Source organism: Ursus americanus, chromosome 31 (genome assembly GCF_024610735.1).
Source record: "Ursus americanus isolate L20-20 chromosome 31, mUrsAme1.1.p, whole genome shotgun sequence".
Taxonomy (NCBI): domain Eukaryota; kingdom Metazoa; phylum Chordata; class Mammalia; order Carnivora; family Ursidae; genus Ursus; species Ursus americanus.
Genome location: NC_142157.1, coordinates 11311630 through 11334815, shown reverse-complemented (window position 1 = coordinate 11334815; position 23186 = coordinate 11311630). Strand labels below are relative to the sequence as shown.

The following is a 23186-nucleotide window of genomic DNA, read 5'->3' as shown; positions in this document are numbered from 1 at the left end:
CAAAAGCACGGTCCATTAAAAAATAACAAAAAACAAAAACACCACAAGATAAATTGGACTTCATCTACTTTGGGGGGGGTCATTATCCTGATCTGATTGTGGCTTCGTGGGTATGCAGAGATATGGCACAATTGATCACATTGACACTAGATATGTGCTTGTGTATGTCAATTATAAAGCTAGTACATATTTTAAGTTAGAAATGAAATAAGGAAAACATTTGATGTATGTATAATATTAGAGTTAAAAATCTAACTCACTAGAATCCTTAAGTAATCATACCTTTCTTTCTCACTTAAAAGTATAAATGCAAATAACAAGAAAAAAAGTCAGTTGGGAGCAAGTCTGTATATGACTCTATATTTGGTATCGTAATAGAGTCACTGATACGTAATAGTGCTAACTAAGTAATTTAATGGCACATCACCAAGAGACTATCCCGAGCACTCCAGGGAATATCTGGAATGTATACACAGGAAAGTACACAAGACCACAAAGATAAAGAGTTTTAATTAACAGAAAATATTGTAGTTCAATCAAACATTAAGCATGTGGACTGCAGATAGACACTGAGGGTTCTTGGATGATCTCAGCCTCTAAAGTCCATTTACTTGACTCAAAGGTGTTAGTGATATTTTTCTTTTTGGTGCCAGGCTTCAAGGACTATCGGGTGTGTGTGCTTCTGGGTTCATCTTCCCCGCTCTCTGGAATGCCACGGCATGTACTCAGTCTGGGAGCCTGCCAAGACAGCCCTTGCCTTTCCACCCAATGGGAACTGTTCCTCCCTCTCTCTGTTGGACGCACTTCTGGTTGTATTTTCTGCAATCTCTTCAATTTCCTGCCTTCCAGAAAGTTATAGGCCCTAATGTAGCTTTCACCTGCCTGGTATAGACATTTGCAAAACAAATCCAATGTCACCATGGGGAAGGGAGCTTAATGCATTTTATAGGTGCTCGTCATCTTTCTATCTGATCACTTTTTCTGTCTTTGGAAAGGGCTTGTCTTGCTCAGTTTTTCCTGCAACTTCTTTCCCTCCTTGTATTACTTTCCTGTGTTACGGTTTTGTTCTAATTAGCAATAACTTTGGTATATCTCCTAGACTTCTCATGCTTTCAATAAAGTTGCCAACAGGTCTGCATCTATGTTAACAAGGTTTTGTGATGATGCAAGTCCCTGGACTGATACTCTTGAGAAGGAGATTTGTGTAGAATCATAAAGAGGATAAAGATTGCATTATTCCTCTCATGTTGCATTTACCAGGGCAGGAGATTTATTCGTTCATATAGAACAGAGTCTTACCCGGAAAGCCTCTAACACCAGGTTGTTTTTCAGCATAACTGAGTCAGGAAATCCTTGTTAACCTGCTTAGCAATATTTAAACACAAACCCTTTAGAAATTCCCTCTTCCTCTGGCTTCTAGAACTCCTGGGTAACCTGTTAACTTCGTAAGGTTACTCTGACAGCTCTTCTTCCTAGCCTACATGCTCTGCGAATGCAAATGCAGACATTTCCCAGACTTCTCTAAACTCTCTGCCAAAAACAACTTGTCCACCCTTGTTCGTGACTTACTACCTCTCACTGATACTTCCCAGTCTTCCCCTCTCCTGCCTCTAGACTTGTGCTGTCCAGTAAGAAAGCCACGGGCCACTGGTGAGAACTTGAAATGTGGCCAGTCCAAATTGAGACATACCATCAGTGTAAAACACAAATACAATACATCTATAATAGTATTGATTAAATGTTGAAGTAAAAATATTTTGGATATATTGGGTTAAATAAAATATATTATTAAAATAAATTTCACCTGTTTCTTTTTATCTTTTCTGAAATTCTAGCTCCAGAAAACTTAATATTCTATATGCGTCTTGCATTACATTTGCAGTGGACAGCACTGCTCCAGTTCTGAAATTCAAACTGACCATTTAAATCGAACACAGTAGAAACTGAAACCAATCTATTCCAGACCCTCAAGCCTGCTCACTGTTATTATGGAATAAACATCAGTTGGCATGAGACAGACAGGTTGAACAACATCAGCGGCTGCTGTTAAGGAAATTGTATCATGAAGGAACTAACTCTAGAATCAATTACTTATGAAACCGGGTGACGGGATGACTCTGGTAATCGTCAACATTGCTCACGGGCAGCTGCAGCAGGCATGTACGTAGGACTGGGAAATAACAATGTAAGCTTTTGACTAGGAAGGCATAGTAGCAATTAGGAATGAAAACAACCAGGGATTTGCCAAAATAGTGGATAAAGTTTGTATGCATTTGGAGTCAGAAATGTTAGCAGTTAACATGTGACATACTCATGGCAGGTACTGTAACCACACAAATGTGCCAAATATTCTCTTACGTGATCTTGGCTGATAGAATCTTCCTCTTCACCTAGCCCCAAACCTGGAGTCATCTTTGATTCAACCCTTTCCTGACTCCCCATAGCCAAGCACTACACCAAACCCTGTTTATTCTTCTGACACCCACTCATCACATCTACATTCTTTTCCTCCTTAAAGAAAACCAGAGGGGGCGCCTGGGTGGCTCAGTCAGTTAAGCGTCGGACTCTTGATTTTGGCTCCAGTCATGATCTCAGGGTTGTGAAATCAAGCCCCGTGTGGGGCTCTGTGCTGAGCGTGGAGCTTGCTTAAGATTCTCTCTCTCCCTCTGCCTCTGTCCTCCCTCCTCTCCTGCTTGCGTGCACTGACTCTCTCTAAAAAAAAAAAGAAAAGGAAAATAAAAAGAAAAGAAAAGGAAAGGAAAAGAAAAGAAAAGAAAAAAAAAGAAAAATGGAAAAAAAAAACCAGAGAAGGAGACACAGGTCCACATGCTGCCCCCATGGTCCCAAGAGGGAGAGCTCAGGATTAGGCCTCCCTCTAGATCATGACAGAGAAACTTACAAAGAACAATATCCTGTTCTTTACAGTTATTCTCCAGTAGAAACAGCAGGTAGTTAGGAATGCAAATAGAGGAGATGGAGAGGCTCTCAAGAGACCTTAAGATGATGGGGGAAAGGGTCTAGGGCCAAACGAACCCTATTTTCTTTCTTTGCTTTTCCCTTTTCTGTTCCCCCTCCCCAATCATTTTTATTGCCTTCTTTTTCTAGTACATATAAGCTGTGTGGGTGGGTGAACAGAGTTTCATCACTTTACATAGCAGAATATAATTCTTAAGTGATTTTGGATTATCCACTGACTTGCCTTAGAAGAAACGATTCAGAATTGCATGAGCAGTTGGCATTTATGTCAATTAAACCATAAACCTTATTAAATTTTAAAACTTTGAGTAGCCTAGAAATTCTCTTCTTAAACTAACTGGCAATTGTCTAAGCATATGTTATATGTCAGACGCTTTACCAGGCTACTTAATTTTTATAGTTTCATTTTTTTAAAGGCCCTACTGATGGCATGTTAGGTTGGGCAAGCCCTGTTCAAGAACAGAATGTATAGCTGTATTAAAGCCTATGTACTTCTAGAAGCTCTCCCACCTGTGTATTTTTTTTTAAGATTTTTTATTTATTTATTCGACAGAGATAGAGACAACCAGCGAGAGAGGGAACACAAGCAGGGGGAGTGGGAGAGGAAGAAGCAGGCTCATAGCAGAGGAGCCTGATGTGGGGCTCGATCCCATAACACCGGGATCACGCCCTGAGCCGAAGGCAGACGCTTAACCGCTGTGCCACCCAGGTGCCCCATCCACCTGTGTATTGATTAAAGGCAAAGAAAACTTGATGCACAGATTCTTTTGAAAAAAAAAATGTGTCTTTGAGTTGGTCCTTTGCTATTACAGTTAAGACCATCAAGTTGTAGTCTAGTTGTTTCAGTCAGCTCCTGTAGTTCGTGCCTATATTTTGTTATTTAAGTGCTAAGTAAATTATATATTAAGTAAAATTATGAATGCCCCTGATTATTCATGTGTTGTACATTTTTTTAAATCAAGTTCAAATTATGGAGTGATTATTAAACTAAGTATCTTTATACCTTTTGGTTTAGGAAAAATCGATCTCCAACTTTTCTGCAACATAAACCATGCTAACACATGGCTCAGCAGCTATGACCCAACAGATAATCAGTTTTGTGTGTCCAAATACGCCCCTATTAGTGAAACCTTACTGTTACATACGTTTCTTTCCAGCCGCCATATACCTAATTTGGACTAGACCACAAAGTCAATCAATCACCGGTACCTTTACTGCACCATTCTCGTGCATGGTGATGCAGTTATCCGCATCTTCGGAGAGCTGATACAAGGCTTGAGCTGTCGCTCGATGTACATTGGCGTCATTTGATCTCAGGTAACGCACTAATGGAGCCACTGCTTTGTACTCGCCAAAGGTCACTCTATTTCTGCCCCACATACAGCAGCGTGAAATAGCTTCTGCTAGATGGCGCCTCAGTTTATCATTATTCTGCACAAAGGAAATGAATTGTGGTACATGCGTTGCAGTGAACCTCTGTGACGTCATGTTTCTGTGCTAGATGTTTATTACCCAATAAAATGCTAGTGAGTCAAGGGAGAAGGGCTAGGAGGCTATTCAGGTGGAGTCTTGAAAGAAATTAGTATTTTGGTGGCTCCCCAATGGGCCAGGGTTCAATCCTGAGTTTTCTTTTTATGACTTTAAAAAATTTTTAATTTCTTTTTATTGACTACTGAACGTAGTCAATACATTCAAAGGTGATCAAGTGTTTGGCATTTGTTATTTGCTCAAGGATTGATTTCCTTTTGAGCACGTGCTTCAGAAAACAAAATAGTTAAAGAATATTGGACATTCTTAAGGGAGCATTTCACTTGACTGGAATAGATGGATTAACTCTACACCTTCACCAGAGGAACACTTCTACATCAGTAATACACCTTGATTCCCAACAGGGAGAAGGCAGTGCAGCAAACCGTGACAAGTTTGAGTCCGCCATTTTCCTTTCCATAGCCTTCATCCTTCTTTTTGTAGGCAATTAACTCCTATGGGTATACTATAACTGAATAGGATACAGTTTTCTGTTTATTAATTGTACTGTTCTCTTGATTGAGGCAACAACTTGGTGTCCTTAACTGAATCTGGCAGTTATTCTTAGGAACTCAGTATTAGACTGGCCCTAAAAAGTCTTCTAAACCAAGCATCTTTCCAGTGATTGAATTTTTGCTCTATGATTTTCCTGCCAAGAGGTAGCCCAAACTATGCTCAAATACCCTGGTCATGGTGAAGTCATTATCTCTCAAGGCTGCCTATTCTATCTGGCACAGCTCTGAATAAATAATACAGTGGTTGCCAAAGTCTCCCAGCGCAAGGATGCTTTCAATCCAAGCTTGCTAAGCCTGGGGGGGAGCGTTTAACTTCTAAAGTTGGCATGAACAATTACCTTAAGGATAATGATAACGATGGTGGTGATGGAAGAGGATAGTTAACAGTTCTATAATAACATTTATATTTGCCACTACTTTACTTGCCAGTAACAAATAAAAAACAGTCTCTATTTTCTAAGGATCTTGCATATTAAACTATACACTTAGAATACACTTTCGCATTGATTAGTGTCAGAGAAATTAAATGAGGTGACCAAAATCTCATACCTCAGAGGTGATGGATATTAAGCTTGAATCCAGGTCTCTGGACTCTAAGCTTATTGTTTTTACTATTACACCACGATATCTTATGATAAGACATTTAACATAAAAGGATGTGTTACTTACTGTATTTGCTAGTTTGGACAATAAAGGGACAACTCCATGATCGGTAATAACAGCTAAATTTTCTTGATCTTTTGCTATATTGGTAATAGCAGCACATACACTTGCCAAAACTTCTTTATTATCTGATTTCAGTAAATTGACAACAAGTTCCAAACCACCAACAAAGGAACGCACCATTTCTCCAGCATCCTAGAGAAAATTAAAAACAAAGATGTTATCAAAAATAATTTTATGATCAAACTTTAAAAAAAAAAGTAATGGTACGGCTGTGAGGTACACCTTTGGCATAAAAAACAAATTCAGTTTCTTTCTTATACACGATTTCTATGTATGTATGTATGTATATGTATATATACACGCACAATTCAGTTTCAACAAATATTTATTGAACAACTATTATGTGAGAGTTACTATGCTAACTACTGGGGATATAGAAATTAGTAAAATACAGTTGTCTTATTATTTGCTGTAGTTATATTTTATAAAGTCATCACAAAAACTGAATTAGTAAATACTAAACCACTATTTCTAGGGGAAATGCAGCATCAGGTTGCTGTGAGCCTGGTCACAATCTTGTCAACTGATTAATACATAACCTTGTTTTATGTGTGTATCTGCTTAAAGATATCTTGTCTCATGTACTGTTAATCCATTAACATTGAACTCATAGACTCCACACTCTAAGTCATGCCTGAAGGAGGCTTATCTAACACATGAATTTTCTCTGTAAGACACATCACAGCCTTCTGGTGCTTAAGCACAGTAGAGAGCACTTGGGTACTACATGTGGGGGCCACGTCAAATAGTGAAACTACCAACAAAACCCACAAAGGTATGAAAAACGTGGCATTAAGTACACTACAAAATGGACGCTTGTTAAGAGCATGAGACCTAAAACAAACAGTGTCATCTTGTTCAACCCCAGCTAAGAACATGCATTTTGGGTGACGCAAATTTTTCACCTCTCTGTGCATGTCCAAGAATGATCACAGAGGTGCTGTGAGTATCGATTTGGGGATTGCAAACATTTTAACAAGTAGCCAAAAATTCCCAAATCGAATTTGTGAAGAATGTGGATTGATTGGGTATACTCTTTGGCCACGATGTTGCTTGCAATCCAGTGAGGAGTAGGAGCATTAAGAAATAAGTATAATGGGGACGCCTGGGTGGCTCCGTCGGTTAAGTGACAGACTCTTGATTTTGGCTCAGGTCATGATCTCAGGGTTGTGAGATAAAGCCTTGGGTCGGGCTCTGCACTCAGCGGGTAGTCTTCTTGAAGTTTCTCTCCCTCTGCCCCTCCTCTCACTCTCTTTCTCTCTCTAAAATAAATAAATCTTTAAAAATAAAGAAATAAGTACAATGAACAGCACTAAGATGAAAGATTCAAGGACGTCCCCCCAAGAGGATGTTTATAAATGAAGTCTAAAAGATGAGGAGTTATCCGGTATGAAGGGGATTTGGGGTGGAGGAATCATCATGAGACAGACCTGAGAGTGAGGGGAGGTGCTTTCTTTTTTTTTCCTCTTTCTTCTTTCTTCCTTTTTTGTTTGTTTGTTTGTTTAGTGCAGAGTAGTTAGAGCATAAGTATGAAAGGGAGAATCGAGAAAACGAGACCTACCAAGCTCTTGATGGGTCTTTACTCCATGCCTTGGTAGAGAGTATGGAGTTCATTTTAATGGCATACGAAAGCCACTGGAAAGATTTGAGTGTGTGTGTAGTTGGGGGGAGTGGGGAAAAGGATTTTATCAATTTTGTATCACAATAGATCTCTCAGGATTGCAGAGTTGAGGTTGGGGCAAAGCCTGGTGCTGGGAACTCAGAGGTTCCTTCACTAAGTTCAGATAAGAGGCAGTGGCAGTTTGAAAGGAGGTTATAGTCTAGACCTGGAGGAAAGGGTGTGGGTTTGTGAGAGCTGACTGAAGAAGATAAGGACCAGTGACTCAATGACAATCCCCCCATTTCTGGCTTGACCTAATGGCGCTAATGGTGGAAAGGCAGGGTGTTGTGTTTTCTTGGGATGAGAAAGGATGGTACTTGGTATCAGAGGCCTAATTTGAATGAAGTGCCTGCAAGACATTTACATGGAAACATCCAGAAGTCGGTTGGAAATACGCGTTTGGAGCTCAGGAAAGAAAACCAGGCTGGAGTCATAGATTTGCAAGTCGTCAGCATAAAGACTGTAACTGAAGTAATATGTGTGAGAAGTGGGGAGGGAGGGAAAAGTGGGGTCTCTGTGCCAGGGCCGCAAGTGTGGGCAGGAAAGGAATTTGTCAGAAGAACCTGAAAACAAATGGTTGCTCAGAAATCCTCACCTTCCCTGATGTATGGTGGCAGCTGTGTGATGTACAATTATTGGGCTCCATGGCTTTCTCAAATAACAGAAATTAATACCTTTTGAGTGCCAATTATATCTTAGGCACTTTGCATAAATTATTTCAGTTAAACCTCCCAATAAGCATGCAAAATGGATGTTATTTCCATTTTAGATTTTAAAAACTGAGGTTTCAAAGCTGTTGAACCTCATAAACTAGACTGTATCCCTCAAGGGGCCATGTTAGAGTAATCTTAGTGAACTTTATAATATAAATCCGAACATCTCATCCCCATATCCCCCCAAATTCTTCCACTGCTCTCCCCTGCCCTTAGGATAAAATCCAAACTCCACATGGCATGTGTGCCCCTAGCTTCCCTGTCTCTGCCTCGATTCCCCACCCCCCACCCAGAGTTAATAATCAGAATCCTGACACTCATTCTCTGAGAATATGGTTCATGAAGTCTGGGGTGGGGCCTATAATTTTTTTTTTAATTTTAAAAATCTCTCCTGTGATTCTAAACTCCACCAGTATTGGGAACACTGCTTATGCATCAGTCCTTCAAGTTCATGTCCTCTAACATGCCACTTGCATGTCTCTGTGTCTTTGCATATGGCTGTTTTGTCTATTTTTCCACTAGCCTCGGACTTTCCATGTGGTCTCAGCTACTGACTAAGGTACAATTCTCTTTAGGGAACTTTCTTGAACTTCGAGTCTGGGTCAAGCTGCTCCTAGTATGCTACAACTGGTTCTCCTATATTATAGCACTTCCTACTCCTGCAGTAGTGGCTTAATTATTTGCCTTTGACCTAGAACATACGTTCCAGGAGGGCAGGGACTCTTTTCTGTCTTGTTTATTGTTGTATGCCCAGTTTCCGTGAAAGTTTCTATGCCAGTTTCTAGAAACCCCATTGAATTAATTTGCAAACGCGCAGCTACGAAAGGAAGCTTTCACCGAGGATGTTAACAAACCAAACCAAAGTTCTAGTGAATGGTGAAGGACGGACCCCAGTCAGGTTCTTCCCAAGTGTAAGTAGGAAGTGTCTTTTCCACAACACATTGCCTCTCCCGATTCCTATGGAAAGTGTGTGAGCAATATTATTGGCCTTGTTCTCAGTACCACATTTAAATATAACCTCTGCTAGGACATACTTTCCCATTCTGATGTATTAATAAAATTATTTTGAAAATATTGGCCATTTTCCCTAAAATTCTACAATAAAGCTTTTTACATAAAACAAAAGGAGTGAATACTTTCAACTGTATTCTACACTCCATCTGATTACACTTCTGTGCACTAGGATGCAACCAAATCAAAAGACTATAAGAGTTATTAACCTTCAGTCAAATATCCCACATAATTTTATCCGAATTACCCTTTTGACGCACTTAGTTGTAGTGGTAATTGTTGTAGTAGTCTTCTGTGTTGTAGATGAGGAAAACCTTAGAGAATAAATCAATACGTGAAAAGTGAAATGATAAATGGCAGAGTGGGATCAGAACCCATGTCTGCCTGGCCCCAAAGCCACTCCACAATACTGCAATTATGTGAATCCTGACTGCATGCTCAGTCCAGATGAAATAAATTCATAATCCTAACCACATCCTTGGTCCAGATGCAAACTCAAAAGCAAAAACAATGGCTTCTTGAATTTCAGGGAACTTCAAAAGTGTAGCCTCAAAACTACAAAATGATATTATTTATGTCAATAAGCTAATATACTTGTCAGTTATGAAATTACAAAACAATTTTTTTTCCTCCAGAAAGACTGGAGGAATTCCAGGAAGATGATGGTGGCATAGTTTTTGAATCTCCCTAAGGAAACAGAGAATTGGTGGCAGCAAAACAAAAAACATAGAAATGCTAGGTGACAAGGTATCTTTACGGACCCCCAGTACAAGCAGACTGGAACAAACTACCAAAGCTACATGCTTTAAGAAACCAGAAATCCGTAGAGAGAAGGCAGAAGGACTTGGGAAGACTGTAGAACCAGGGAGCCCAGACTGTCATCAGGTCTCTCTGGAAAGCTCTGGAAAGCTCAGGAGCATCACAATGGACTTACCAGGCTCTGATTAATGGATACGACCAAAATGCCCCCAGGTCTGACAGTGCTGGAGCATTCTGTGGTTTGAGTTCTATGCATTCGCAATACTACCAACTGAAGGCTCTTTCTGGGTTGAAGCCCCCTACCAAGGAGAAACTCCTGGGAGCTGCATCCAAACAGAGCAAGGCAAGGACAATGGGATGAAGGAATGATGGAGTCCAGGTAAGAAGAGAGGAGGGGAGCAAAGGAGTCTGAGTCTATTCTCCATCGCTGGGAAAATAACAGAAGCGGGTTCTTGAGAAGCATGAAATTTGAAATGCAACTCTGGCTCATATCTCCGTCCTAAAACACCATAAAAACTTATTTCACTGAAAAATGAACAAACAAAAAGACTATGGTCAATTTCCATATGGATTTATTATAAGAAAAAGAATGAGGTGGAAGAAAATCACAGAAGCAATGAAAGGAAAATATCAATTAGAATTATCAAAGCTCATAAATTAGGTGATTAGTAGGAAAAAAAAAAACCCAATTTTTAAAGCCAGGTGAAACCCATTCACAAAGAATTAGAAATGAAAGAAAAATTCATTTTGAAAATGAAGAGTAAACTAGAAGGAATGCAAAAATAAGCACACACAATGGGTAATATCTTTAAATATAGAATATGTGAAGAGTTTGAAATGATGGGGGAAAAGCTAACAAAAAATTCAAAGAAAGTAACATATAGCGAGTCCCAAAGAAGGAAATGAAGCAATATAATAGAGCAAATTTTTAAAACTATGATGCAAGAAAACTCTCTCCTGAAATAAATAAAACCTGAGAGTATATAGGAAAGTCACCTTATATACATGGGGAAATTGGCCCAGAATGTGCTGACATAGAAAAATATTCTAGAGTAACTGCTGGACTTTAATAAAAAAGAAAAAACAATTTGCTCACCTAGGCAAAAAGACCAGGTCACTTCTAAGGGAAAGAATAAGATATTATCTTTAGCCTTTTCAATAGCAATGTTTTTTCTTTTTTTTTAAGATTTTATTTATTTATGTGACAGAGAGACAGCCAGTGAGAGAGGGAACACAAGCAGGGGGAGTGGGAGAGGAAGAAGCAGACTCCCAGTGGAGGAGCCTGATGCAGGGGCTCGATCCCAGAACGCCGGGATCACGCCCTGAGCCAAAGGCAGACGCTTAACGACTGCGCTACCCAGGCGCCCCTCAGTAGCAATGTTTTTATGCAGAGGGAAAGGGAATAACACATGTAAACAACCTCAAGAGAAAATGTGAATCGGTGTTCTAATACCCAGCCAAAATGACCTTCAAGTATAAAACTGTTATAAACATGGAAGACTCCAAGGGATATGTTAACACAGGCCCTTCTGAGGAATGGACCTGAGATTGACTGTCAGATCTCCAAAGAGACTAGAAAGGCATTGATAAAAGGATGGCAGATTTCCTACAATATCTACTGGCTTCATTTCCTTCTAGATGAGGTTTAATTCATTAGCATAATTCAAGTATTTTCCCGATCTGGCTCAACCTCACCCCCTGGTCATATTTCCCACCCTACCTTTCGCGTAAACTACATGGCAGCCTCTAGGATTACTGGTGTTCCCTAAGGTGGCATGTGCTTGTACATCTTTGGCTACATCATTTTTCTTTACCCTGATGCCCTTCGAAACTCCTAGAAACTCCTGCTCAGCCCTGAAAACTGACTCCTTTTAATAGCGTCTTAAATAACATTTCCTCCATAAAATCCACCCCCCTCTTCCCCTTCTCAGTATGTTTCTCTCCCTCTCCTCCACATTCCTGTAGATGCTTTTCTCCGAAATCCATTCCCTCATTTTCCTGTATTTGCCAAGGCTTGATTTTGTTTGGGTGTCTAACTCTTACACAGAAGCACCTGGAGAAAGTGTTTCTATACCCCAGAGGTAATTCTTGACTGGCCTAAGCCTATCACGGAAGTCTCATTCCCTCTGCCATTATTTGTTTAGGGGTGGGCTTGATATGGCCCAATTATGGCCAGAGAGTTCTGAGATGATGTTTCCTAGGAATCTTTTGGAAGTTATAAGGACTAATCACAGGTCACACTGCGAATGGCACAGCAGAAAGAGGAAAACAGCCTGGGGTCTTTGATGGCACAATTGAGCTGCTGAATCAACCAGGCCTAAAATCCACTTTGGCCAGTTAAAACCAAAGGCATCTTGTAGCCACATTTTCCATTCTATTGTAATTGTTTTCCACTGAGTTCTTTCCCCATTAATTTGTGAGCTCTTCAAGAACAGAGCCACCTGGTCCTGTTCTTTGACTCTCATTTGGGATATGGTCTGGGGTCTGTCACACAGTAGACTTCCAATAAGTGTTTGCTGACTTGTGAAAAAATAAAAATAATGAGGGGATTATGACTTTAAGATACTTAACCACAGTCACAATACTAAAAAGCAAAGAGCATTAATTCTGTATTAATAATGTAACTATGTAAAAGGAATATAAATGGGTAAGGCCAAATCAACCCCACGGTCTAGTGACTTCCTGGTTGCCTCACTGCTTTATCAGTAGAGACAGTGAGTCACAGCACTGGGGCCATACTGGGAGAAATAACAAAAGTGATCACATCTGCTTCGGCTCCAAGAACTTCCTAAGGTGCATGGTATGAGATAGAGGAAGCCAAAGTCGCAATGAGATCATGGGCATGGCTCACAGAGGACTTGTAATGTTTACAATCTGTGGGACAGTGAAATGTTAGATTCAAGCCCACAAGTCCTGCCAAAGTTTGTTTATGTGTTTGGAAGGTAAGACTTCTTTCTCTCTCTCTCTTTCTTTTTACTTTTTAGGTTTAAAGATTCTAAACATATGACATCTTGCCTCACATAGTTTCTATGGAAAGGGAGACAGTATATTTGAGGATGGAAAAAGTAATTATTCTGCCAAAACTGTCTTTCACTAATGCTAAACGACTGGGCAAATTCAACACATTTTCCACCTTCTCACATATCTTAAAAACTAGTCTTTGCCAATTCGCCACTGGTGCGATATTGGTTGTGCATGATTCAAATTTTCATCTTTAACGCAAAACCCCCCAATTAGAGTAATAATAGTAATAACAATGACAACAGTCTAGCTTTTTGCAGTTTACAAAGGACTTCCACCTATATATCTCTTTGGATCCTCACAGGTCTGCCTTTGGGAGGCATGACATCCCCATTTTACAGATGGAAAGGGTCAAGGTTCATGAATAGTGACAAAACTAAAAATTAACTTTATGTTTCCTGATTTCTCATTTTCTGTATACACTGTGTGCTTACACTTGGAAGTGCCAACAATTATATTTACAAGATTAGGCCTAGTTTATAAACAGTCGGAAGACTCTTCACAATTTAGAGGGCTAATAATTCCAAAGAGATAAAGCTAGCTTTTTTGCCAATGACAGTTCATGAGACAAACAAAAACAGTAATTGAAAGAGAGAATATGAAACACCTTTATACTGTTATTAAAGTAAAGCTGGAATGGGTGAATAAATAGGAAAAAGGTGTCAAGTTCGAATTAACCAAAATCAAGTCAAATACACAAACTCGGATGAAAAATGTAAAGTAACAAAATACTTTTGGTTAAAATTCAACTAATAGGAAAGTATTAAGGCGTTATTTACAGATTAATGAATAAAACAGAAAATTGGATGTTTTGGCATAGAGCAATTAAACTAATGGGTATGAAATTCCTTCTCTTGCCTCCAGCGAAAAGAACTGGCAGTTTTCTGATGAGGTGAGATATACATAATGCAACTTTAAAGCACATACAAGGCAAGCGTAACATGACTTAAGAACAAAAATTTTTAACCAGAAGGGCTATAAAAACACTGTTTTGTGCCATACAGAGACCATACAATGCATAATATAGTATTTGAGAAAGATTTAAAAATAGCACATTGCATATAAAAAATTCCAAAAATGCTACATTCACATTAGAACAGCATGTCAGAGAAACCAAAACTGAACAGGCAAATCTTGTCCTAAAAGTATATTCATTATATCAAATGCTTTTAAAATTCTAAATACAACATATACACACAAGGAGAACAGGCTGTTTGTGTAGCTCTATCACAGTAAGATCCTTGTTCTGTTTCTAGGAGTTAACAAGTCCCACAGCTTAAAACAAATTACTGATTTAGAACTACTCTACACTTTCAAATGTAGTGCTTCAAAAATCAAAGTTTGGATATCAGTTATTACCTTTTTCATTCTGAAGGAAAAGTAAATTAATTTCAGGTAAAATAAATGATTTGGTCCTCATAGTGTAGATTTACATAGCTGAAAATGCATTGTACTTTGAAGGTAGTTTTATCAAATTAAATCACAAAAAAATAAAGAGAAAAAATTTAATGGTTCTGATTTTCTCTATTCTCTAGCCTAATTTAAGATAATTTTCTTAAATATCACAGAGAACTGTGTTTTTCCATTTCACTCTGTCCTGTGTTGATTCTGTTTTAGATACAATATTCTATTAATGAGGAGGTCTAAATTGTGAGAAACTATTGTGTATCCAGAGGCTTATAGAGTTAATTAAATGACATTCTTAACCAATGATGTCTTTGAAAAAAGCATGTAACTAGTACAAAGAGCTGAACCAATGTAAGTCATATTACCATAAAATAGCTATTATATAAATCTGTGTACATATATATACACATGTGTATATATAATTTTTAATATTAAATATATTTACGACTTTTTCCCACTTGTACTCAGTAACGCACAGAGTAAAGTGAGTGAAGCAATTTCAGGTTAAGATCCAGTCAGATGCCTCCAAACAGCAAATTGTGTGGACCAGGCTAAGAACAACCCTTGAGACCATAATCTTGACAGAAAAAAAGTTTAACTATATGAAATACTATACTCTAAAAAAAATCAAGGGTCTCCCATTTATGGAGAGACTGTTTTCTAAAAGTTTACTTGTTGGGTCTATTACATCACATTTTTCTATAAATACGTGGTTAATATCTCAGTTTGACAGAGAAGACTCTATTTAACTCATAACAAACCTGAAATATAACAGACTAACTGCAACCAATCCTCGTTTTCGTGCATGTTCTCATATTTGAAGCCAGATATCTTGTCTCCCTCACCTTCTGTGATTGTACCTTTAACTTATTTTCACGTGAAATGATTTTCCTACGTCTCCTCTCTCTTTTATCAAAGTTTCTCTTAAAACATACCCAGAGTTTAACACAATTCCAGATGTGGTCTGACTAGAGCAGAGCACATTGGAATTCTTATCTTTCATGAAGTAGACACTGTACTTCTGCTAGTGTGGCCAACCACACACACTATTGCAGCAGTCACATTACCCTATTTGTTCACATTAAGCTTTGAAGTCAGCCCAAATCCCTATATCTTTTCTAAGTGAATTATTCTATAGCCAGTACTCATACAGCCTGCATTTATGGGATTTGCAGCTTCCTTTTATTGCATAAATAGGATTGAACAATTTTCATATAAAGGAGATAAGCTTTCAGATGTAAATTTCTAGGTAAAACCTAGAGAAACCAAGGAACCATCTGGATATGTTGAGGTACGTAATTTATCTAAGCATTCTTACGTTAAAAAAATTCCTTAGGGAGGTAGAAAATACAGTTTTTGAGGCAGTAGTTCTCAAACTGTGTTGCACATTAGAATTCTAAGGGGAATTTTTAGCTTTCTCTAAGCCCAGGTTGGACCTAATACCAATTAAATCAAATGCATGGTGGTGGGAGACAGCATCCATGCATATCTGAGGATGACCCCAATGTACACCAAAGTTTGAGAATCACTGTTTTAAGAGTTTAAGTCATATAGAGATAACACCTGGGGGCACATCCCAGTTTCATCATTATTAGCTATAAGTCTTTGAGCTAGCTACATAACTTCGCTAAGCTTCAGTTTCATCAACTGTGAAATGGAGCAATAATAGTATTTATCTTTTGAGGGCTGTTAAAAGGATACATATAAAACATAACAAGGTGCCTGGCATATGATAACAGCTGTTCCTAGTGTTATATTTTCTAATATTTTGATAATGTTTAGATTACCAATAGTTTGCACAACAAAATATCAACTTAAGGAATAACCACTTGAAATTTATTTGATTCCATATGTCATTCACCCTTATGAATATATTCAATATACATAACTCAGATAGCAACATTTTTACTACATGTTCAGTCCTGTTTTAAAGCCCAAACAAGAATGAGTTGGTAAAAAATACACCCTCGATTATTATTAAATAATTCATCTATGTTTATTCATATCATTAAAACCACTTTCATTCATGCATTCATTCATTTGGGCTCAGAAATGTTAAGATACTATTTTATATTGTGGGATTCAAAATAAATAATTTGGTTTCACATTATGATCACCTGGAGTAATTTTTTTTAAAGATTTATTTATTTATTTTAGAGAGAGAGAGAGGGAGGGTGAAAGAAAGAGAGAGGGCGCACAGGTGGGGGGAGTGGGCAGAGAGAGAAGGAGAGAGAGAATCTTAAGCAGATTCCCCACTGAGCACGGAGCCCAATCCAGGACTCTAGGATCATGACCTGAGCTGAAATCAAGAGTCAGACACTTAACTGAATGAGCTACCCAGGCGCCCCACCTGGAGTGATATTTTTAGAACTATGAATGCCTAGGTCTCAATCTCAATATACAGAATGGGGATAGGGCTCTTGCATGAGAATATATTTTTTAAAGCTCTGAAGGTAAGATGCATCTAGAATAGAGAAAAACTGATGTGCACAATTCAGATTGTGTTGCTGTTACTTACAGAGTCAGAGCATCGGTGATGATCTCAAATACCCACATTTCGTTTAAGACTAGAGGAGGGAGGACATTTGTGGAATTTTCTATAATAAGAATGAGAAGATAGGAAAAATTGGGAAAAGTAATTTTTTCAGAACTCTAGAATTTAATGAAAACTCATCATGTTCGTAACTCATCATGTTTATGCAAGAAAAATGCCTGAATCTCAGTAAGAACAGTGAGTTTTGTAGCATTTAAAAACTTTCCCTATTCTCACCTCTCTCCCCCCAGCTTGGGAGTAGCCCTGAAACCATGTTATCTGGGAAAACCTGTAGCCTAGCAGCCATAGGAGGGGAAGAATGGGTTTGGAGCTCTTCCCAAACCCCCATTCCAACAGAATGGTTGCAATTTGCCTTGAATGGCAACTTCTAAGAAAAGCTCCAAAGGCTTGTCTTTACCTCAGGGCTCACTCACTTAGGAAAGTCCTATTCTCAGGGCAAGTCATAAAAAAGATCAGTGGCAATTATTTACCATAAAAGCTGTTTGAGATGCTAATATTAGTTGGGACAAATAAGAGGCTGGCCAAAACATAATTAAAAGGAAAATCTTAAAAATGGGATGTCCACAGAGAATTTTTAAAAACTCTAACCTATTTGTAGGGATCTGAAATGCTACATTTTGTGCAGCAAATGGTCCTGTGCAGGACCATGTGCACAGTCAGAAAAGAACTGAGATAGCCCTAGGTCAACCCCTGCCTGACTCTGAGGTTCTACAGAAACCAAAATAAAGGGTTAAATTGTAAACTATTGGAGTATTCAATGTGTGCCATAAAACACACACAGAACACCTCACCAAAGGATGAGAAACCTAATGGTGCAAGGAATTTAAGGAAATCTCAGTCATCTCATTAGATGACCAATGAGGTAACTGAGCAGAAATCTCAGTGGCCACACTGACAAAGAATACAGACATTATAGAATTAGTCTAAGAAAGTCACTAACAAACAAACAATATCAAAGATAGCAATAAATAGCAAAAATACAACCCCAGAGAAGAGGAAAACCTGATTTCGAGAGTTTCTACATTACATTACTTAAAATACTAAGTTTCTTTCCCCCCAAGTTTATGAGACAAAGAAAGAGGAATGTATACCACAAAATATAACCAAGGAAAGAAAACAGTCAATAAAACTGGACCCTAAGGAGGTCTGCACCATCTTGGACTTAATAGATAAAGACTTTAAATCAGCTATTAAAAATATATTCCAGGAACTAAAGGAAACCATGCCTAAACAATTAAAGTTTGAAACCATATCTTGGGAAGTAGGGAATATTAATAAAGAGATTGAAATTGCATATAAAAAAGGGAATCATTAGAAATTCTGGAGTTGAAAAGTACAATCATTGAAATGGAAAATTCACTTCATAGGAGCAACAGAAGATTTGAGCATGCAGAAGACAGACTCAGTGAACTTGCAGATAGGCCAATCAGATTATCCAGTCTGAGGAAACAAAAGAAAATGAATGAAGAAAAATGAACACATCCTCAGAGATCTATAAAACATCATCAAGCATACCATCCTACATATATGGGAGTTTTAGAAAAAGAGGAGAGAGAGAAAGGGCAGAAAGAATATTTGAAGAAATAATGACAAACACTTCTCAAATTTGGTGAAAAACTTTAACCTGTATATTTATGTATCTTAATGAATTCCAAGTAGGATCAACTTGGATATATACTCCAAGACACGTCATAGTCAAATGGTGAAAGACAAAGAGAATGTTGAAAGTTGCGAATTGTACTTGAAAGCTGTACGTGACTCATCATGTAAAAGGAGACTTCATTAATAGTAACAGCAGACTTCTCATCAGAAAGCATAGAGACATTACCAAGATGGTGGACTCAGAAGTTCCAAACACTTGCTCCCCCATGGAAATATTAAATAAACAACTACAGATCAACTAATATAACTTAAAGGAGCTCTGGAAACCAGTTCAGAGATCTATAGCAAAGAAGCAAGAAAAAGTCACAATAAAAACTCCAGGAAATCTCCTGGCATTTTTACTTTTTCTTGTCCCGCCCACTTCCTGACAATAGCATAGTATGGTCAGGAGGAAGCAGACCAATTACCAGTTCCTTCCCTTGGCCAGAAGAGGCAGAATGGAAATTATTTGCAACACTCTACCTGTCTGTGGGCTACCTAAGAAAGACTGATTTCTATCTCACCTGACTCAGAGCTCAGAGAGGAAATTGTGGCAGAGGGATCTCAGGTGGCAAAAACTATGGAAGGCAGTGGCAGGCATTGTGGTGTGGGAGACTACAGATTCACAGACATCTGGGAGTAAGAGATTACAAGCAGAGGAATATAATAAAACATCTTTGCCCCCAAAGAGAAGCTAGAGTGAGACTAGGATAAATTAAGACATTTAAAAATAGCCATGAACACAGGGGAATTTTTAAAAAGGTTACACACAGGCCCAGGAAAGACAAATGCCCAGAAAAGATCCGAAGAGACCTCATACCTTTACCCTGGGCTGATTCCAATAGGAATGACAGGCTCTTATTAACTAGGGGAGGTCTTCCAAACCAATCTAGAAAAACTAGGAGAGGTTGATGTTTTTTCAAATGCCCACTTTTCAACAAAAGATCACAAGGAACAATGCAACATGGCTCATTCGAAAGAACAAAATAAATCCTTAGACCATCCGTGAAGGAACAAATGCATCAGAATTACCAGGCAAAGACTTTAAAATAATTGTTTTAAGTATGTTCAAAAGCTAAAGGAAAACACAAAAAATTAAAGGAAATAAGGAAAACAATATCATATTTGTTCCTATATTATTTTCCTTATTTCCTTTAATTTTTTTGTGTTTTCCTTTATAATTTATATCTAAATTATATATATGTATAATATATAAAAATATATTTATATATATTTATATATATTATATATATTTATATATAAAATATATATAATAATTTATATATTATTAAATATATATATATATATATATATATATATATATATATATATATATATATATATATAAATTTCTATCTCTCTTTGTGTGTATATATATATCTCCAAATAGAAATTCTGGAGCTGAAAAGTATAATAGCTGAATTGAAAATTTCACTAGAGGGACAAAATAACAGACTCAACCAGGCAGAATAAAAAATCAGTGAACTTGAAGACAGGTCATTTAAAATTATTGAGTCTAAACAAAAAAGAGAGAGAGAGATCAATATAGGCATTATGGGAGTCACAGAAGAAATAGAGAGAGAAGGGGAGAGAGATTATCTGAATAAATAATGCCTAAAATTATCTCAAGTTTGAGTAAATACATGGATATACAGAAGTCCTCTCAAAACATTCTACCCAACAACAGCAGAATATACATTTTTCTCAAGTGCACATGAAACATTGTCCAGGATAGACTATATTTTAGGCCACAAAACCAGTCTAAATATTTTTTTTAAAGATTGGAATCATACAAAGTATGTTTTCCAAACACAATGATAGAACGAAAATAGAAATCAACACCAGAAGGAAAACAGGAAAGTTCACAAATATGTGGAAATTAAACAACATACTTGTAAATAACCAATGAATTAAAGAAGAAACCACATCTATTTCCTACAGGAAAAAAGAAAGAAAGAGAGAAAGAGAGAAAGAAAGAAAGAAAGAAAGAAAGAAAGAAAGAAAGAAAGAAAGAAAAACAATAGAGAAAGTAAATGAAATCAAGAGTTGGCTATTCAAAGATCAATAAAATTGACCAATCTTTAGCAGGATTGACCAAGAAAAAAAATAAGACCTGAGTAACTTAGATCAGAAATAAAAGAAGGAACATAACAACCAATTCTACAGAAATAAAAAGGATTGTAAGAGAATATTATGCACAGTTGTATGCTAACAAACTGGATAACCTAGATGACATGGGTAAATTTCTAGAAACACTTAACCTAATAAGACTGGATCATGGAGAAATGGAAAATCTGAACAGACCTATAACTAGTCAGGGAATTGAAACAGCAATCAAGAAGCTCCCAACAAATAAAAGCCCAGGACTAGATGGCATTACTGGTGAATTCCACAAAACATTTAAAGAATTAACAATAATCCTCCTGAAATTCTTCCAAAGAATTGAAGAGCTAACATTCTCTAACTCAATCTATGAGGGAGGGCAACATGATTCTGATACCAAAGCTAGACAGACACTACACAAAAAGAAAAATGTAGACCAGTATTGCTTGTGAATATTGATGCAAAAATTCTCAACAAAGTGCTAACAAACCAAATTCAACAGGATTATATACCATGACAAAGTGGGATTTATTCCTAGAATGTATAAATGGTTCAACATAAGAAAATCAGTAAGTACTACATTAAGAGAATGAAGGTAAAAATCCATAAAAGCATGTCAAGTGATGCAAAAAAAAAGCATTTAACAAAATCAAATACCCTTTCATGATTTTTAAAAAAAGATTTATTAATTTAATTTGTCGACAGAGAGAGTGAGAGAACACAAGCAGGGGGAGCAGCAGGCAGAAGGAGAAGCAGGCTCCCCGCTGAGCAGGGAGCCCAATGTGGGACTCAATCCCAGGACCCTGGGATCATGACCTGAGCTGACGGCAGACACTTAACCCACTGAGCCACCCAGGCATCCCACTCACACATAATTTTTTAAAAAAAAGTCAACACACTCAGAATAGAAGGAAACTATTTCAACATAATGAAAGCCACACAGGAAAAACTCACAGCTCATATCATAATCAATGATGAAAGACTGAAAATTTTCCCTCCAAGTTCAGGAACAACACAAGTATGCCTGCTTTCACCATTCCTATCTGACATAGTACTGGAAGTCCTAGCCAATTGGATTTCAGAAGTCCAATTAGAAAAGAAAAAGAAATTTTATTTTTTTTAAAGATTGTTTATTTTAGAGAGAGAGAGAGTGTGTGTGTGCAAATGGGGGGAGGGGGCAGAGGAAGAGGGAGAGAATCTTTAGCAGACTCTGCGCTGAGCCCCATGAGGGACTTGATCTCACAATCCTGAGATCATGACCTGAGCTGAAACCAAGAGTCAGACATTTAACCAACTCACCACAGAGGCACCTTAAGAAAAAGAAATTTTAAAATCCAAATTGGAAAGGAAGAAAAAAAATGTATCTCTGTTCACAAATGACATGATCCTTTATGTAGAAAGCCCTAAATCCTATAATAAACTGGTAGAATAACTGAATTCTGCAATGTTGTAGGTTACAAAATCAACATGCAAAAATCAGTTGTGTTTTTATACATTAATAATGAACAATGTGAAATGGAAATTAAGAAAACAGTGCCAATTACAATAGCATCTAAAAGAATAAAATACTTAGGAATGAACTTTAAGCCAAAGAGGTAAAAGATTTGTACACTGAAAACTGTAAAACATTGCTAAAGATATTAAAGTAGACACAAATAAATGGAAACATATCTGTGTTCATAGTTTGGAAGATTTAATATTGTTTGGATGTCAATACTATCCATAGTGATCTATAGATTCAATGCAATTGCTATCAAAATCCCAATAGTTTTTTTGCAGAAATAAATAAATTCATTCTAAAATTCATATGGAATCTCAAGGGATCCTGAACTGCCAATACGATCTTGAAAAATAAAAACAAAGTTGGACTCCTCAGACGTCCTGATTTCAAAACTTACTACAAAGCATGGTAATTAAAAGAGTGAGGTACTGACACATAAACAGACATGTAGACCAATGGAATAGGAGAGATACCCAGATATAAACCCTTGGGTATTTATTTTGTCGAATAGTTTTTGACAGGGCTGCCAAGACCATTCAATGAGGGAAAGGACAGTTTTTCAACAAATCATGTCGTGAAAATTGGATATCCACATGCAAAAAGAATGAAGTTGGACCCTTACCTTTTACCATATTAAAAAAATTAACTCAGAATGGGTTAAGGACCTAAATGTAAGACCTGAACTATAAAAATCCTAGGAAAAAAGAATCCAAAGGACAATGAAGTTAAAGTTATGAGCATGCTGAGTTCAGGTCTAGAAGGAGAATAAAAATATTTCAGGCACAGTACCCAAATCTATTTCACTTCTTAAAAATAGGGGTACACAAGGGTTTCCCCATTCATTAAAGGAGGCAGGAAAACATTACTACTAACTACTTACTGTCTATGGCTACTTCTTGTATGAAGATGTGTGTCTAGAGAAATGGAGGGATGTAACTTTATGAATTGAAACTTGGGTCTCAGTTAAATGTCCGAGTCAGTTAATTTTGAAATGTTACAGTTTCTGATGGCAACAAAGTACAATGTGATCCTGGGATCTCATGGCTGAGGTGGACATAATGATATGATCAAT

General features: G+C 37.5%; 1 protein-coding gene across 3 annotated transcripts in view; it reads right to left on the bottom strand.

Moving 5' to 3' along the window:
- The window catches only part of ODAD2 (outer dynein arm docking complex subunit 2), a 174619-nt gene that overhangs the window by 41082 nt on the left and 110351 nt on the right, over positions 1-23186 (bottom strand). For all 3 annotated transcript variants that reach the window (XM_045812814.2, XM_045812816.2, XM_045812815.2), the window contains 2 exons: positions 5688-5876; positions 4186-4407 (listed from right to left, as the gene is read on the bottom strand). In XM_045812814.2, the coding sequence (XP_045668770.1) occupies positions 4186-4407; positions 5688-5876 (411 nt within the window). The remainder of the gene's footprint in view (positions 1-4185; positions 4408-5687; positions 5877-23186) is intronic.